This window comes from Adiantum capillus-veneris, chromosome 6 (assembly GCF_014529385.1).
Source record: "Adiantum capillus-veneris isolate H3 chromosome 6, ASM1452938v2, whole genome shotgun sequence".
Taxonomy (NCBI): domain Eukaryota; kingdom Viridiplantae; phylum Streptophyta; class Polypodiopsida; order Polypodiales; family Pteridaceae; genus Adiantum; species Adiantum capillus-veneris.
In genome coordinates this window covers 106105178-106123345 of record NC_140936.1, presented here as the reverse complement: position 1 = coordinate 106123345, position 18168 = coordinate 106105178, and the positions used below count along the sequence as shown (strand labels likewise).

Genomic DNA, 18168 nt, shown 5'->3' with positions numbered 1-18168 from the left:
AGTGTGCTTTCCAAGCCGATCCAGATGGCTCATCAAACGGAGCCCCGGTGCTCAAGATATTGCAGTTTAAAGTTGAATTGTGTAGCAGATCTCCGACGGACAGAGCAGCTGGGGACAGGCGGCCTGGGATGATGTCAGTGCGTACATGTGAATAACTCGAGTTATCGAGCATGCCTGTCTTCTCGGATTGCGAATCGGAGCTCTGGATAGCAAGATAAGGCTAGTTGATTTTTTTTCGGGGGTCGGGTCTGAGCTTATTTGACCGCACTGGGAAATGTGCCATCTAGCATCGTTTCGGCCTCGCCAAGGTTCTTGGTGATATTATGTACCATGCGGAGTTAGCACGAGTCGACTGTATGTCAATCGGATGCTTGGTCAGTCAGATACAGGAAGATGAAGTTGGGAGCCCGGGACAATGAAAGATCGGTAGATAATTTTCCTTTTTTTGCGGCCTCGAATATTGGACCCGGGAATTTGAAGTGCGGTGAGCGCAGGGGATTTCAAGGTCAATGACCTGTTCTATGGGCCGAGTTTTACGGCTTGACAAACTGGTATGGGGGCAGAATATGACAGCCTGGTAAAGGAAGACCAAAAAGGTTTTTTTTATAAAAAAAGGTAAAGTGAAGCTTTCTAGAGCCTTGGAAGGCCTTGGCACTGAGGGCTGCCACGTGGCAAGCTGTGAAGACCCACATGCGATGGCGGAGCAGAGGACTTCGGGCTATTTGGGCTGGGGGTAAAGCCCCTTGTAAAGCATCACATGAATGAGGAGATGCTCTTGGAGCTCATGGGGATAGCCGGCTCCTGTGGAGCGTAGTGTGGTCGGACTTGTTGGCGCGCGGCAGCACTACAGGGCACAAATGACGGTTTTGGTGGACAAGTGGCGGTGTCAGGCGTTTGCGCCGGTGTGAGGAAGGAAGGGAGAGGCGCGTTGGCGCCACTTTTTCATGTGACGTGGCAGTCCAAGGGCGCATGCCCGCGGCCCTTGGGGCCCCCCGTTTTTTAAAGGAAATGCCCCCCCCCCCCTTAGCGACATCGCTAATGCTTGAGGGGAAGGGGTAGGGGATAGTTCCCGCAGAGGGCGGCCAGATGGGTAAAGCATCCTAGGGGCAAAAGAGTCACTTGAGGCCGGACAAATCAAGACTAGGCAAAGTGCCAACTAGACCAAAGGGCAAAGGCATGGACCAAAGAGGAGAGAGAAAAGAGGGCTGGAGGATGTCGGATCAAAGCAAGGGCAGTATAAGGTTGAGTTCCAAAGGAGTAAAAAATGAAAGTTAAAAAAATATAAAAATGCTAGGGGGCAATAGCGATATCGCTAATGCCCCCCCCCCCCAAGAGCAAAAGAGAAGAAGAGAGCAGATGGAAGAAAGCGGTGCCCCCCTTCCCAAGAGATACCAAAAATGGGTGCCATATGGACCAATCAAAGAGCAATTTTCCAAATTGAACCCCCCACCCTATAAAAGTCAAAAAATGATCAAATTAGGGGCTTCTTCTTAGCTTTTTGGCCTAGTATTTGTGCCGTTTTGAAGCCTGCAAAGAGGAGCTTTTGGAAAGAGGAGTGTGCATGTCAAGCCCTTTGCATTTTTCTTGTGTAAATGGCCATGGTGATGGCAGTGTGAGTTTGTACAGGTGTTGTGGAGTGCAATTGAGTCGTTGTTGCCTCTCCTTGCTGTTGTTTCCCCTCCCCCCCTTCTCTTTCTCCTGCTTTCATGGTTCTCCCCGGTGCCAGCAGTGTGGATGTGTGTGCCCCCCGGACCGATGGTGTTTTGAGTGAGAAAGTGAGATTGAGTCGTGAGTGTGTGTAAGGGTGGAGACAGGCCATGGCAACAGGGGTGTGTCGTGTGGTGGTCTTGTCGAGTGTGTGAGCAGTGGAAATCGAGTAGGCGGTGGTCTGCTAGTGTGAGTTGTGTGTTTGAAGGTGTTTTCCAAGAGGATAGGGATGTTGTGAATACCCTGAGCTATAGAGAGTCCTTTTTGTTTGTGATGGGCGTGTTCCCCCATTCCCCCTCTCCAATGTCACGGCGCTCAAAAACTCAACTTTTTATTAATAATCAGTCCCCCTTAGGTTTACAAAAGTTGGCTTTTATACCTCAGCCTTGGCTCAACTGATTGGCTCAATGAAAAATAATGTCGGCAAGACATTTGTTACAATGAATAGTTGCAAAAGTGTGGTTGTGTTGTCCTTCGGCTCAACAAACATAGTGTCACTTGGGTATCTTTGGGGTTTGGAATGCTCCAGAGTACCTGTCTTTCTACTGTAGAAGGCAAGTTATTGAATACTTGAGGTCCCAAAGAAGAAGAGGAAGAAGAAGAAGAAGAAGTTCAGGAGTGGTTTAGGTGATCAACCACCAATTTCCACTTATGGCACCAGATTTGAAAAGAGAAGATGGGATGCTTCGCTTGAAGCTCAAATTCAGGGATTAGGTGGGTATTCAAAGGATGTTCTCCCTGAAGTAGCAGTGATATTACAGGTTTTCCACCAATTGTTGAAGGAATAGAGTGACAAGAATCTAACCAGATAAGGTGACCCCGAACTTGAATACACCTCTCCATCTTATGTGTAAGAGCCCCATCCCTCCTAGTGCATAAAGGGGCTCCATGCTCTGCATTCGCAAAATATAGTTATCTTGACTAGCGTTTCCAACACATACAGGGACACCTCTTACGCAATGTAAACCCTACAAAAAGTGTCTCAAAACTGAAATTTTGGAGAACATCAACATGTAAAGGCACGTGAATGAGACATGGGACATTTAAGCGAATAAAAGGGAGCCGCACAACAAGAAGAGAACTCAACACTACAATTAGAGGGAGTTTGTGATACTGCTTCATAGTGCTTATGGCACAGGTGTGCTACAACCCTCTAGCTCTAAGTGTTGCATGTGCTAGATGGGGTGCTATGTGGGATGGAGCTCTTAAAGAGTGGATTAAAGTTAAAATGGCTTTTTCTAGGAAACTTTAAATGCTCTGCAGCTCTAGACCAAAGAGTGTTAAGATGTTTCGGCAGGGATCTCCCTTGATTTCTGCAGCTGCTTGAGGATCTTGAAAGACAGAGAAAGAGGATAACGTTAGGTACAGCCCGCCAACAAACAAACAAATGATGAGTGGCATTGATTCTGCAAAGGCGGGCGCCGGCGGAGAGGTCGGACATGGCGAGGTGGAGCAGCTTACAGTATTATTAGCTTATGTAGAGCGCGCGTTTATTACCATTGCTTCGCTGCAGCTGCCACAATGGAGAGCCTCTCTGTAATAGCTAATTGCTTCCTCATCATCACGCTTACTGCTGCTACTTCTGCTAATGATGAAGCGCAGGCTCTTGAGACGTACATCGTGCACGCGCGTGCCAAACGGATGCCCTCCCTCTTTGTTTCTCACCAGTCCTGGCACGCCTCCTTTGTGTCCTCGGCCATCCACAACACCGCCTCCTCTTCTTCTTCTTCTGCTTCGGCTGCTGAGGAACGCATGCTCTACTCCTACTCCTCCACTTTGCAAGGCTTCGCCGCCCGCTTCACTCCCCAAGAGGCCGCCCGCCTGCAGACAGCATCTGGATGGCGTGGAAACCCTCCTTAAAGACCGCCGGTCCCAGCTTCACACCACCAGGACGCCCGCTTTCCTCGGCCTTGATAGCCAAATGTGGTAACCTAAGTAGTAAGCATAGACAGTTCCTTTCTGTATTTTTCCAAAGAGGAAAATATAGAAATTTTGGCTATTCTTTTGAATATTTACACTTTTTTCGCAAATTCCATGCAAACTATTTTATTTTCCCTCCTTTGCGTTTATCTTCCGCACCGTCATCATGTCTCTGTATGTATATTTTCCTAATGGCATTATGGAAGTTTTAAATATCACAATTGTAAGCATATATATATATATATATATATATATATATATACTAGCTCGCGCGCCCCGCCTACCAGCGGGCCTCGCTCGCTCTTACCACCTCACTCTGTATGTGGTTGAGTGTGTGTGCATCTTTATACATCTCTCAATGACACACACACGATCCACACTTACACGATCGAAACTTTACATTAAAAAAATAGTTTACATTATTGCCAAAAAGGCTCAGGAACATATCTGCATAGCACTCTTAGTCGTGCTATTTCAACAGGATCAAGATATTGAGCTGGAGCTCTACAAACTTCTCTTAAATCTACTTTTTGAATCCAACTCAAGTAAATCTTGTAATGACGAATCATCCCAAGCTCTTGCTTTAAGAGCATTAGCCTAATGTTGGGAAAGAAATAGGGATCAAGCAACTTGATGTAAATCGTGGCCAACTCTTCATCTATATATGACCCCCAAACAGTGTAGTTTTTTTCAATCACTTCCCATGCCCATTGCCATCCCCGTTCAGCAGGTAACAAATTTTCTTTAAAGGCATCAATAATAAAAAAATTTACACTTGGAAAAATATTCACAATTTCGTGGGCCGTTTAATTGGCTGCAAGAAAAGAAAACAACATTAGTACTCAAAGCTTAAAATGTGTGTGTGTGTGTGTGTGTGTGTGTGTGTGTGTGTGAGAGAGAGAGAGAGAGAGAGAGAGAGAGAGAGAGAGAGATGATCAACATGGCCACTTAAACACTTTAAAAAAGTATAAGCACAATACAAATACTTCAATTACTAATTGTCATGCCAAAAAGTGTCAAGAGCTTCATTAGGTCAAAGTCTTTACAACATTCCAATTTTTTTGCTTACAACGACTCATATTCTACTCTATAATTGGACGGTTCAGGATCACTCCAATATACCCCATTGATAAACTTCACAATTAATTTCAAAATTTCAAACTCTTCATCCGAAATGTAAGATTTGTGATTGTGATATATCTTTCGCAACTGAATATCACAACCACAAACATTGACATAATAAATATCAACCATATGTAGTTCTTGTAGGACTCTCATCAATTTTATTTCGCTCAATATTTTTGACACTTTGCATAGTGAAATGCTTAACCGTCCACAATTTCCATACCACCATCAGCATATGAATACACCCAATAATGCCACCAACACCATGTACCATATCCTTGACAAATATACTCTTCCTTAACTTTCAAATATATAGTCATCCTTATATATATTGGTAGAATAGCCAATACATCATGACCCATATTAACCTACATTAGCAATTCGCAAATCTCTCTCTCTCTCTCTCTCTCTCTCTCTCTCTCTCACTCATTAACCTATCTAGTAGATAAAAACCCACTTCAATAAGCCACCAATAACTAAAAAAATATGGTACTTAGCATGCATAGACAATGGATCAAAGTGTTTGATTATCTAGAGAAGTTGAGCCTACAACACACTCTACTTGGAACTCTCAAGATCCAAGGTCCGACACGTCGAACACTGCGACCGAGGCATCGAGGTGATTCACCCAAAGAATATATTCTAAACATCCATTCATTCACTCCATAGGGACCGTATGAAAAGTTGCAATTGAGAGGCCATTGCATACCTAACTCTCGTATAGTGATTCGCATATCATCTATATCAAACTCTATGTGATAATAACCTACAACACTTCTAAAATATCGTGCTTCATATAATGCCAAGACAGAATGTCTGCAATAATATTGAAGTCTGCAATGAAAATAACAACCAACCATTCAGACATAAAAAGTAACAACACATTTAACGTCATATGGATTCAAATTCAAGCTATACGCACCGAAGGATCTCAAAATCCTCGATAATACGAACAATATCCTCAGCATGTGCAGGACCCCTCCACAATGGAGGATCTAGAAAAAATGTAACACGTGTAAACATACAAAATAAAGGCCACAAAGTTCTCATTTTTTGTAAAAGTAAGTAACAAAGATAAGATTTTACATTTACATACCTCTAATATAAGTAGGTACATCATTTGAGGGTGTAGGAAACCATGATGTATCGTGCCATTCTTTATCTGCTCTAACAGCACAAATTTGAAATTTTAAGAGGAACAAAGATGAAATAGAATAAAGAAGACTTTGACGATCATGCCGTAGAGAACCATGTCCTTCTTTCTTTTGTTTTACTGAAGGATTTAAGAGAGAGAGAGAGAGAGAGAGAGAGAGAGAGAGAGAGGAATGAAAGCAATTCAACAGACTTTGAAATTTCACAACTTCACAAAGAGACAATACAAAACAGTTATTCAAAGTGTAGCCTTCGAGAGACTACATTAGGGATTCTATAAGTCCAAGGACCTATGTTGTATATGTTTTGCAAGATACGGGTGGTGTTTCAACTTGAGTAAATATCCTCAATCGATATGGTGTAGTGTGGTCTCCAGTAACCCCCACCTGTTGTGCATTGACAGGCCTCTCATCACTCACAAACAAAATATTAACTTGAATTTGACGATGCTCGTGGTTCAAAGAAAAGGCAACATGATAATATCCAAGAACTTCCATGGACATATCTCTTCCTAAGTATAGCATTTCATAAACGCCTACAATGATAAAACCTCGATAAGAGTGATCTCTGCAAAGGCATCCATGAATTATGTAGATCAATAAAAGCTTAAAACTACAAATATACCATATATAAAAACTCTTACAGTATAATATGAGTTTGATCAAATAAGATCACCAAAAACATAGCAGGAACTCTTTCCCTCCATTGCGGTGGATCTTCAACAGAGTAAGTCAATGTATAAGCCAATCTTCTCAAGAAAATAATAGGTCAAGGTAATAAACTAATTTAAAAAAGAAGATAAATACCTCAAATGAATTCAGTGATGTGACCCACTACATAGGAGGCACTGCGTCGAGGATCCATCTGTGGGCAATACTTTGATCTAAGAGATATGAATAAAATTTAACATCAAGTGTGTCTGACTTTAAGTGAGAGCCACAATGTCAATTTGAACTTATTGTTATGAGCTTGCTAGTTGTAATACATCCTTGAATACAATGTTTGGAGTGTAATAACACTCCGCTTGAGTGTTTTCAGTATTGACAACAATCCTCATAGAAGCTGCACTTCATACACGTGACATTGCAACATACAACTGTCCATGAGAGAAGATCGATGATGCAAGATATAGACCAAGAATTCCAAGTGTTTGTCCTTGTGCTTTGTTGATAGTCATCCCAAAAGCAAGCCTGATTGGAAACTGACGACGCTTCATTTGAAATGGAGCCCCTGTTGGTTTCCAATAATAAAGTCAATCCGTGGAAGAAAAACTCTCTCTCCAATATTCGATCCTGTAACTATCTCTGCCTCAATTACCTTATGATGAAATTGCTTGCATATCAATCTGGTTCCGTTGCATAATCCACGTCTTGGATCCAAATTTCGCAGCAACATGATAGGAGCATTTTCTTTCAAGACTAAAGCATGAGGTGGAAAACCACCACCAAGAGTAAGGCTATTAAGATATTCAATTGTGTACAAATGTGTGTTTTCCTCTGACATACAAATTGAATCTGCACTCAGATACTCTTTGCAATCTCCATGCATTCTTTGCAATGCATAGTCATTAATTAAATCCACCTCTTTATTCCGCGGAGCAAGTATTGCTCGATCTCTGAAAAAAGTTGCATGATCTTGCACATAATACAAATCTCCATATATAAAGCTTAGAAGATCTTCCAAACTATTTCCTGGAAGCATCATGTGTGAAGGTATTTTGACTCTGTCTAAATCTCCTCCATCATCCATAACCCCATTGCCAATATCAAGCACCCAACAGGAAAAACTTTGTTGAAGTGAATTTGAACCGCAATCAAGTATCCGCATATTTCTAGTAAGCCTCAATATCTTCGTATATTTCCATATGTGGGAATGACACAACGAAGCATTTACAATGTCTGTACGACTACCTTTTGATACAACAGGTAGTATTTGTCGAAAGTCACCTCCAAGCAAAATGACTTTTCCACCAAACAAAGTATCTCGCTACACAATATCTCTTAAAGTTATGTCCACCACTGCTTCAAATGCATAGCGATGTGTCATGGGAGCTTCATCCCATATAAGTAAAGCTACATTCCTTAGAAGTTCTGCAAGTTGACTATTTACCTTTATATTGCAAGTTGCTTCAGAGTGAAGCTCCAAAGGTATCTTAAACCTAGAATGAGCAGTTCTTCCATTACTCAAAAGCAAAGCTGCAATACCCGAGGATGCACATGCAAGAGCAACTCTACAACTTCCTCGCACTCGTGAAAGAAGTGCATTATATAAGTAAGTTTTTCCTGAGCCACCAGGACCATCTAGGAAAAATACCTTCCCTGAATGTGTGTCAACAGCTTGTAGCACTTGTGGTAAGCATCTCGCTGATCCTCATTTAAGGAAGTCTCCATACAATCTGCTATACTACACTGTTCATCAACGTTGAACATTGTTTCTTCAGCCATAACACCATTTTCACTTAAGGATACCATTGTTGAGTCTATTGCAAGCAACATATAATCGCAAAGCCTCTTGCCATGTTGTTGCAAAAAGCATTCTATATGAAGCAAAGCTTGATTTTTTGCCACATCAAATCGCACGCTTGCATCTGAAATACGCATCCTTAGGGCATAAACATAGTCCTCACAAAATTCGGTACAAAACCTGTCCCAAAGAGCAGCTGGATGATGTGGCTCACAAAAGACTAATATGATTGCAAACAATTGTCTCAACTGCATTCCATTTTGAAAAAAAGATGCCTCTTGGAGGCAAAGTGACCATTCTTCATCATCTTGCAATAATCCTCTAGCTATACATGCCTCCTTGTATGTATCATAAATGTAACCATCATACATCCGCAAGTCTTCAAAAGACTTACATCCCTTGCAAATATTGAGAAGCATTCGTAGGTAATAAACCTCACCAGCAATAGGGACAATATTATACATTCTCCCAATAGAAACACCCTGTTGTCGTGGAAACCATGTCTTTCGACTTTTATTCCAGACCCAACCATTTGGAAAGTCAGTATATGTGAAGCTATGTGCTTCTGGATAGTTTTGATTTGCAACAAACCATTCTGTCAAGGTAGTTTTTTTATTTTGCTCATTATCCAGCAAATGTGATACATCATCACCATCTTGAAATGTAACCATATTCTGCAATGGAAGGTGTACTTGCAATCGTTGAATAGCTGGCCTTTCACTATGCATGTCGAAGCCAAATATTATCCACATAGCCTCAGATGAAGAAACATAACATGCATTGAGATAACTCTTGATCTCATCAGTACCTCCTTCACAATCTTGAAGAACAATAGTGGCTCGATCATGTCCCTTGTAGACATACTTATAAAGATATTTCACGGCAGTGACAGTTGAGCAGATCTCCACATTAATATGGGCTTGGTATCTTAGTGATAAGAGGGGGCTATAAGGTGAAACCCAACGATTATCTAAATTATAATTTTTAGACGGAACAAACCTTCCATCATCTCGTCTCATGTACATAGGATATCCACTTTCGTTTACATTTGTAGACGTAGAAAATGTTCGTGGAAACTTAAATCTACACTTTCCATCAACCATGCATGGAGAACTTGGGTTCAAAGGACCACATGGCCCATGAACATTACAACGACTCACTACATCAAATAATTCTGAAAACACATTCTTGTCAGGGAGCTCTGCACAAACCAACTTGTCATAGTGTAATGTATCTATGGGTTTATATTCGGATGCAAGTATCAACAATATATGAGCATGAGGAAGACCTCTCTTCTGAAACTCAATCACTGAAACATGTCCAATCACCTCCCCAAACACGGCTTGCTTGATAAGTAAATGCATCATATCTTGGAACTTCTGATAAAACACTCGTATAGTCAGATCAGGACGATCAACAGCACTTTGTCTAGGTATTAATGCATCATCTATTTCCTTCCATCGTGGATTACATGTGAATGTGATGAAGAGATCCAGTTTACCCCTACTACAAACAATTGTCATTGCATCTTGAAATAGTTGGCACATATATCTTGGACCTCCAACAAAAGATGAAGGCAAAACAATTCTACGGCCAACATTTTGATCTTCAGCCCTCTCTAAGCCATCTCTAGCCTCAACCATGTCCACCAATCCTTGGTACACTTCACCACGAAGTGTTTTTTGGTTATTTCGCATCCACAAAAGCCGTGACTCCTCTAGAGTACTATAAGCATCCACGACATACTGTTGTAATAGCCTACCCCCTCGAAGAAGACACTCCACGGTATCATCTCTTATTTGTAAGCGAAAGGCATAATATTGCTTTTGACTCATTTTTTTTCCATTGGTAGTCTGTAAATAAAGATGCCACCCATCCTCTCCACTTGGAAATAATAAAACATATAATAAGGACATGTAAGCTCGATGCATACTGGAGATTCTTTTCAAGCCCCCATGTCAAAAATTCAGTACAATGTCGCGATAGCCAATATTTCTATCATCCCCTTTTCCTGGCATAATTGCAGCAACCTCCGACCCCCTTGGAGCAAGATATTGCCAACCATCACAACGATGCTCCGCAATAACCATCCTCATATTGGGTACAATAGCATCTCCAGACAAAGAAGCAGCAGATCGTAGAGCATTTGTATAGGGATTTACTCTATGCATCATCAATTGTAGACACTCTAGAATACTACGATCTAAATTTGAAACATGATGCAATCTGTTGCTCAACTCATGTTCGGTATCAAAAAAATATAATTGTGCAAAGCGTGGAACTTCATTTTGTCTTTCAGCAGCACAGCAGGTGCTAAAGAACCAATGCTATGATAGACAGATCCATGAACCTTAAAAGTGTATACACCCCTCCCACCATAATTAATAGTCTCATCGATATGGGCACCAAGAGACACAAATGCCAATGCATTATTGTATCCCTGAATGTTTTGTAAGAACTGTCTACTTCTTGTTGTGGTTGAGCTCATCAAATCTTTCAATTCATTTGGTGGCTCATTCAAAGGAAGTAATCGAACTCTTCCATCAGAGCAACAATATTTACCCACAAATATTTGGATAGTCTTTCCTTCGTCCTTCCATGCCTTTGCTCCACATTTGGAGCAAACAAAATCTAAGCTTCCTAAGTTGTGCAACACACACTTTTTGGATAGAACTGGTTCCATAGACTTGTGATGTAAAAGGAGAGACGTTGGATATTCAAAGCGGATGGACAAACAATGCTTTTCTACTTTAGAATAGTTTCCCTCTACTATGTTCATTGTTGTCCCAACATTCATGGCTTCAGAGTTTCCTTCATGTACATCATGTATGCTCTGCCTTTCATTGCACTCCAATAAAGTTCCAATAGTACTTTGTAGTGGATGCCTTGTTCTCTCTCGTGCTATTTGGTGCCTCGCCTTTCGCGTATCATCACACAGTCGACTACGTCGTGCATGACCAGGTGATAATATGCATGGTTGAGATACCATCTATGAAATCAAGTGCAAATAGATCTCATATTATAATATATAATATACTTGCTATAATTTTGGTCAATCACTAAAAGGACATTCTTATGCATAATAGAAAATCGATATAAAAGGGAACATCTAATTATATCCTCTAACCTAAATACATTTGACACATTGATAGTGACTCAATTAAAAAGTACAGTTTGATGAAGATACAGCATAACATTACATATTTCTACCATAAGTAGGACTAAATACATTTGACACAACGGCTTGACTCAATTAAAAAGAACAGTTTGATGAAGATACAGCAAAACATTACATACTTCTACCATTAGTAGGATTAGTAGGATTAGGTCGTTGAGAAACTTGACGCTGCTGTGGTCGAACTAATCTAGCCAAAGCACTTAATTTATTTGAGGTAGCTCGGATATCTGAAAGTCTTGAACCTTGAACCTTTGTCAAAGCACCGAGCTTGTTGACAATACTTCTCAATCCTGGCACGATTTGTCATAGATTATTGTCTTGCATTCGTCCTTTTGATTCACGTTGACTCCGCAAAGCCTCTTTTCGAAGATTCTCAATAGATGCCAATATCATCTTTTGAGAATCCTCAACTTTGGAAAGTTTCTCTCTCATGTATGCCTCACTCTCTAGTCTCTGCAAGTTTGATGCTTTTGTCTCTTCTCGCAATTTCCATAGTCTCCCACTTTCAATCTCCAATGCAGAGCTTAAAGTTTCAACCACATCCGAGACATTGGTTTGCATTGTCTCCATCCTATTGCAGGACGCTTTGCTCTCTAGCAAGGTTTCAATAATTTGCTTCTTCAAATTCCACTCGACATTTTGAGCTGCTCTCTTTTCCGCACGCACGTTTCAAATACGAAGAGATGAAAGTATCTCCCGTTCATTAGCAGATGCACTATTCCTCCCGACATTTCGAGTTTCTCTCTTTGCTGCACGCACATTGCGAATAGTAGGAAGAGATGACGGTATCTCCTCTTCACCCGCTGATGCACTTACAGCTATCCCAGAAGGTATCAAGCCGTTGGTTGCAATAGCCAATGGAATGGCACAACTAATCTCCATTTTACTGTACAGAAAAACCTAAAGTGGTTGCAAAGAGAAATGTGACAACCAAAGAGAACGTTTGAATGCTTGTAAATTAAAAAGTAACCCTCATAGAATATTCACTTTTTAAGTGCCTGCTATTTTAGAATTAAAAAAATACATCATCTCTATCTAGATGTGAAAAACAACAAAGGATTGCATGAGAAGTGGAAAACAAACCAAAATGCTCATGAATCACTTTTGTTCACTATAGATAAAAGTTTTTCTCAATATATAATCAACCCCATCTATATTTGAAAATGGGAAAAGAGCGTTTAGCACTAGGACGCTTGAAAATAGGCTCCTTATGATTCTCTATCTTATCAGGTCCTACAATGCTCTTTAGCGCATTAATTTTGCTATAAGCTTCAGATATAGAACAACAACCTAACTCAGAATCAAGGTAAAGGGCATCTGAGTATCCCATCTTTACTCAAATCTGCAAAAGGCGTAGGTTGTGAAACCATTGACTGGGATCATTCTGGATTCTGACAAACACCTGGTGAAAGGGTGTTCCATCTCGAGTCTTGGAAGTGCAGTCGTAGGTTCTCCAAGCTTGTTCTATAGTAACACCCGGAAAGAAACCTCGAACAATGCTTTGAAAGAAGTCAGCTTTGTTTTCCGGAGAGTACTAAATCATTATATGATTCATTACTATCTCCATCGCTTCCAATCCATGACCAAAACATTCAGCAGATACGCTAGGTGCCATAAAGTTCCTAAGAAAAAAGAGAGAGACATTGTAAGTGTAGTTTCTCTAGGACTTCATCCACAAAACTTGACTTTACAAGGTCTGTTTCTAGGTCTGTTTCCTATCCCTCTCTCTCTCTCTCTCTCTCTCTCTCTCTCTCTCTCTCTCTCTCTCTCTCTCTCTCTCTCTCTCTCACTTTCACTCTATATCTAAAATTTATAGGGTTCGGCCGTAGTACTAGATCTTTCAATCACACGTGTATTCTCTCTATCCAACCCTTTTTGAAATCTATAATGGTTTCATGTGATCTTCTATCCATGTGGTCACCTTTTGGTGATCAAACTATGGATAATCTCACATCACAATTACCAAACTCGACACTATGTATAGAACAATCAGGTGTTTTATCTTATTGTTAAAAATAAGATGTTGATTATCCAAATTCCCTCTTGATTTTCTTACAACAAGGCACTTATAATATCCTTGGGATCTTTTGAAACTATTCGTATGAGAGTGACAAACTGGTTATGTTGACTATCATTGGAATAGCATAGCTAGATTTGGAGGGCCTATCATTAGATAGATCCTTTAATACTTCCATAGACAGGACCCTAAAAAACTCTTTCTTATTAGGGTGAAGACAAAGATACCATCTTAGTTCAGTATGAAGGCTCTCTTGGGATTGCCTTTTGAGTATCATGCCTTGATTTTCAAGACTATGCAAGAATCTCAAAGGTCTATTGGAATTTCTCTAGGCATTTATGTCAAGCCTGAGATCTTTGGAAACCCTCTCTATGACATTAAAATCTACATCTTTGGATGGAATTGTTACTCACATTTACCTCTCCCTATGTCCCTCCCTCCCTCCCTCTCTCTCGCTTATCTTTAATTTTATTCACTTTGGTCTTTTTCTTCTCTCTCTCTCTCTCTCTCTCTCTCTCTCTCTCTCTCTCTCTCTCTCTCTCTCTCTCTCTCTTGTTTGTGTGTGGTTGTTTGGAATTTTCAACTTTTTGTCTCTCTATGTGTGTTTGTGTGTTCTCTCTCTCTCTCTCTCTCTCTCTCTCTCTCTCTCTCTCTCTCTCTCTCTTTGTTTGTATGTGTGTAAGTACCCTTCAAACTCGGTTCATTTTCAACTCTTTGTCTCTCTAAGTGTGTTTGTGTGTGTTTTCTCCCTCTCTTTCCCTCTCTCTCTCTCTCTCTCTCTCTCTCTCTCTCTCTCTCTTTGTTTGTGTGTGGTTGTGTAGCATGCACACGTGTATGTGTGTGAGTACCCTTCAAACTCATTTCATTTTCAACTCTTTGTCTATCTCTCTCTGTGTGTGCTTAGTTCACGCCTACCAATTTAGGATCCCATAGTACTTTTATCTTCCCATTATCATTTTGTCATTTCATTTTGTTACTCTGACTTTGTATCAGATTCAACACATTGTAACCCTCTGGTCTCATATGTCATTTTGGCCTTTTGAAGACATTAATATAACATTTCATTTCATTTTATTTCTCGCTTTTAACACCCAGAGATGATATCAGATTCACATTTGTAACAGTTTGGTCTCATAGGTTATCTTGGCCTTTTGACCTAATTGTGAAGATTAGTAGAACATTTCATTTCTTTCTCTCTATCTTCACATCTTTTCTAACAGTTTGGTCTCATAGGTTATTTTGGCTAATTTACCTAAGTTCATGTCAAAACATTCACAATTTTGTAATTGTAACAAATTGGTCTCATAGATCATTTCATTTCATTTGTTTCTCCACTATATTTCTTTCTCTACTATGTAGCTATGGGGCTACATAGCAGAGAGTACAACAGAGGATTTGAGCCATACTCTCGAAATCTATAGTGAAAATGAGGATGAGGATGGATTCTAGTAATAGCAGTAGTATTTTTGTTCTAGTCTTTTAGCACCCAGACATGGTATTAGATTCATAGTTCTCTCTCTCTCTCTCTCTCTCTCTCTCTCTCTCTCTCTCTCTCTCTCTCTCTCTCTCTCTCTCTCTCTCTCTCTCTCTCTCTCTCTCTCTCTCTCTCTCGTCTCATAGGTCATTTTGGCCTTTTAAAGACGTTAATATAACATTTCTGAGCCATCTTCTCTCGATATCTAGAGTGCAAATGAGGATGGATTATAGTAATAGTAGTAGTAGTATTTTCTAGTTTTTTAGCACCCATACATGGTATCAAATACACAGTTTTGTAACAGTTTGGACTCATAGTTGATTTTGGCCTTTTGAAGACGTTAATATAACCTAATTTACCTAAGTTTAGGTCAAAACATTCACAATTTTGTAACAAATTGGTCTCATACATTAGTAGAACATTTCATTTCATTTCATTTCTTTCCATCTATCTTCACAATTATGTAACAGTTTGGTCTGATAGAACTTTTAGCTTTTTGAAAACGTTAATATCAATTCATTTCCGGTTACTTGTCAAATATCTCTCTATCTCTCTCTCTCTCTCTCTCTCTCTCTCTCTCTCTCTCTCTCTCTCTCTCTCTCTCTCTCTCTGCTATGTAGCTATGGGGCTACATAGGAGAGAGTACAACAGAGGATTTGAGCCATACTCTCGAAATCTAGAGTGCAAATGAGGATGAGGATGGATTCTAGTAATAGCAGTAGTATTTTTGTTCTAGTCTTTTAGCACCCAGACATGGTATTAGATTCACAGTTTTAGCTCTCTCTCTCTCTCTCTCTCTCTCTCTCTCTCTCTCTCTCTCTCTCTCTCTCTCTCTCTCTCTCCTGTGTGGTCTCATAGGTCATTTTGGCCTTTTAAAGACGTTAATATAACATTTCTGAGCCATCGTCTCTCGATATCTAGAGTGCAAATGAGGATGGATTATAGTAGTAGTAGTAGTAGTATTTTCTACTTGTTTAGCACCCAGACATGGTATCAGATACACAGTTTTGTAACAGTTTGGACACATAGTTGATTTTGGCCTTTTGAAGACGTTAATATAACTTAATTTACCTAAGCTTTTAACACCCACACATGGTATTAGATTCATAGTTCCCTCTCTCTCTCTCTCTCTCTCTCTCTCTCTCTCTCTCTCTCTCTCTCTCTCTCTCTCTCTCTGGTCTCATAGGTCATTTTGGCCTTTTAAAGACGTTAATATAACATTTCTGAGCCATCTTCTCTCGATATCTAGCTAGAGTGCAAATGAGGATGGATTATAGTAGTAGTAGTAGTAGTATTTTCTAGTTTTTAAGCACCCAGACATGGTATCAGATACACAGTTTTGTAACATTTTGGGCTCATAGTTGATTTTCGCCTTTTGAAGACGTTAATATAACCTAATTTACCTAAATTTAGGTCAAAACATGCATTCACAATTTTGTAACAAATTGGTCTCATACATTAGTAGAACATTTCATTTCATTTCATTTCTTTCGATCTATCTTCACAATTATGTAACAGTTTGGTCTCATAGAACTTTTAGCCTTTTGAAAACGTTAATATCAATTCATTTATGTCTCTCTATCTTGTATTTTGAAGACATTAATATAACCTAATTTACCTAAGCTTTTAGCACCCAAACATGGTATTAGATTCACAGCTCTCTCTCTCTCTCTCTCTCTCTCTCTCTCTCTCTCTCTCTCTCTCTCTCTCTCTCTCTCTCTCTCTCTCTCTCTCTCTCTCTCTCTCTCTCTCTCTCTGGTCTCATAGGTCATTTTGGCCTTTTAAAGACGTTAATATAACATTTCTGAACCATCTTCTCTCGATCTAGAGTGCAAATGAGGATGGATTATAGTAGTAGTAGTAGTATTTTCTAGTTTTTTAGCACCCAGACATGGTATCAGATACACAGTTTTGTAACAGTTTGGACTCATAGTTGATTTTGGCCTTTTGAAGACGTTAATATAACCTAATTTACCTAAGTTTAGGTCAAAACATTCACAATTTTGTAACAAATTGGTCTCATACATTAGTAGAACATTTCATTTCTTTCCATCTATCTTCACAATTATGTAACAGTTTGGTAGAACTTTTAGCTTTTTAAAAACGTTAATATAAATTCATTTTCGGTTATTTGTCAAATCTCTCTCTCTCTCTCTCTCTCTCTCTCTCTCTCTCTCTCTCTCTCTCTCTCTCTCTCTCTCTCCGGTCTCATAGGTCATTTTGGCCTTTTAAAGACGTTAATATAACATTTCAATTTCAATTGATTTCATTTCTTTCCATTACATTAACCTAACTTACTAAAACATCTCTCTCTCTCTCAAATAATCAACAAATCAAATAATTAAATTGAAAAAAAAAATTAGCCAACACATTTTACCTGGCTGCACTAACTGATTGAACTGCTCACCACAACACGACTCCACTCTCCTTGGCTTGCACACTTGCTGCCAGCAATAAAAATATAGATTTTTAAGAGAGAGCTCTCTGCCATATTGCATGTGTCTCAAGAAAAAAAAACACATATGGAGTCACCCAGTGATGAAGACCAGTGATGTAGGTTCCCTTGCCCCCTTTGTTCTCTCAAGGGCATATGCATAGACATTGCCTATTGCCTAATAAAAAAGAAAGAAGACGCAGCTTGAGCATGCAGAGAGAGAGAGAGAGAGAGAGAGAAAGACGTTGACATGCAGCCTCTCAGGTCCGAGAGAGAGAGAGAGAGAGAGAGAGAGAGAGAGAGAGAGAGAGAGAGAGAGAGAGAGAGAGAGATAGATAGATAGATAGATAGATTTTATTATCGTCCTCGGAGGTCAAATATGACCTATGGGACCAAAGTTACATGTGATGTAGTATATGTATGGCTGATGAGTGACTCTCGATGCTCCAAAATTGTAGTGATGAGAGTCGCAATGGAGAGCCCACACTTTGGCTGGGAGAGGAAAGTGTGTAGGTCTAAGTTATGGCTGAAAATGTGAGAGAAGCAAGTTCGGATGTGATCAAAAGCTGAGCACTCTAGTAGTGTGTGGTACTCAGACTCTCGAACTTGCAGTGAGCATAATGTGCACAATCGATTTGACTCTTTTCCATTCCCCCAACGCCCTATCTCGCATCGAAGGAAATGGGAGCTAAGCCGAA

The 18168-nt window shown here is 40.0% G+C and overlaps 2 protein-coding genes across 2 annotated transcripts; one reads left to right on the top strand and one right to left on the bottom strand.

Annotated features, from left to right (window-relative positions):
* Positions 1-3111: 3111 nt before the first annotated feature.
* On the top strand, positions 3112-3806 carry LOC147456031 (uncharacterized; the record flags this gene model as incomplete). The annotated part of the gene is made up of 1 exon (XM_086515382.1): positions 3112-3806. A coding segment is annotated over one exon (456 nt), but the record flags the coding sequence as incomplete, so codon positions are not given.
* A 627-nt stretch (positions 3807-4433) lies between these two features.
* On the bottom strand, positions 4434-10538 carry LOC147456030 (uncharacterized). Its single transcript, XM_086513795.1, has 8 exons — positions 10341-10538; positions 9528-10220; positions 8218-8312; positions 7895-8062; positions 5849-5919; positions 5675-5747; positions 5462-5586; positions 4434-4441 (listed from the first exon to the last, which is right to left on the bottom strand). Exons 1-8 carry the CDS (start codon positions 10536-10538, stop codon positions 4434-4436), a joined length of 1431 nt encoding a protein of 476 aa, XP_086369921.1.
* Between the last annotated feature and the right edge of the window lie 7630 nt (positions 10539-18168).

Coding starts and splice junctions, on each gene's coding strand:
- LOC147456030 (XM_086513795.1), bottom strand. CDS start 10,538: ATGCATAGAGTAAATCCCTATACAAATGCTCTACGATCTGCTGCTTCT. Junction 10,221..10,340: donor ATATTGGCTATCGCGACATT/GTACTGAATTTT, acceptor CTTTATTTACAG/ACTACCAATGGAAAAAAAAT. Junction 8,063..8,217: donor TTGACACACATTCAGGGAAG/GTATTTTTCCTA, acceptor TGCTCATTCTAG/GTTTAAGATACCTTTGGAGC.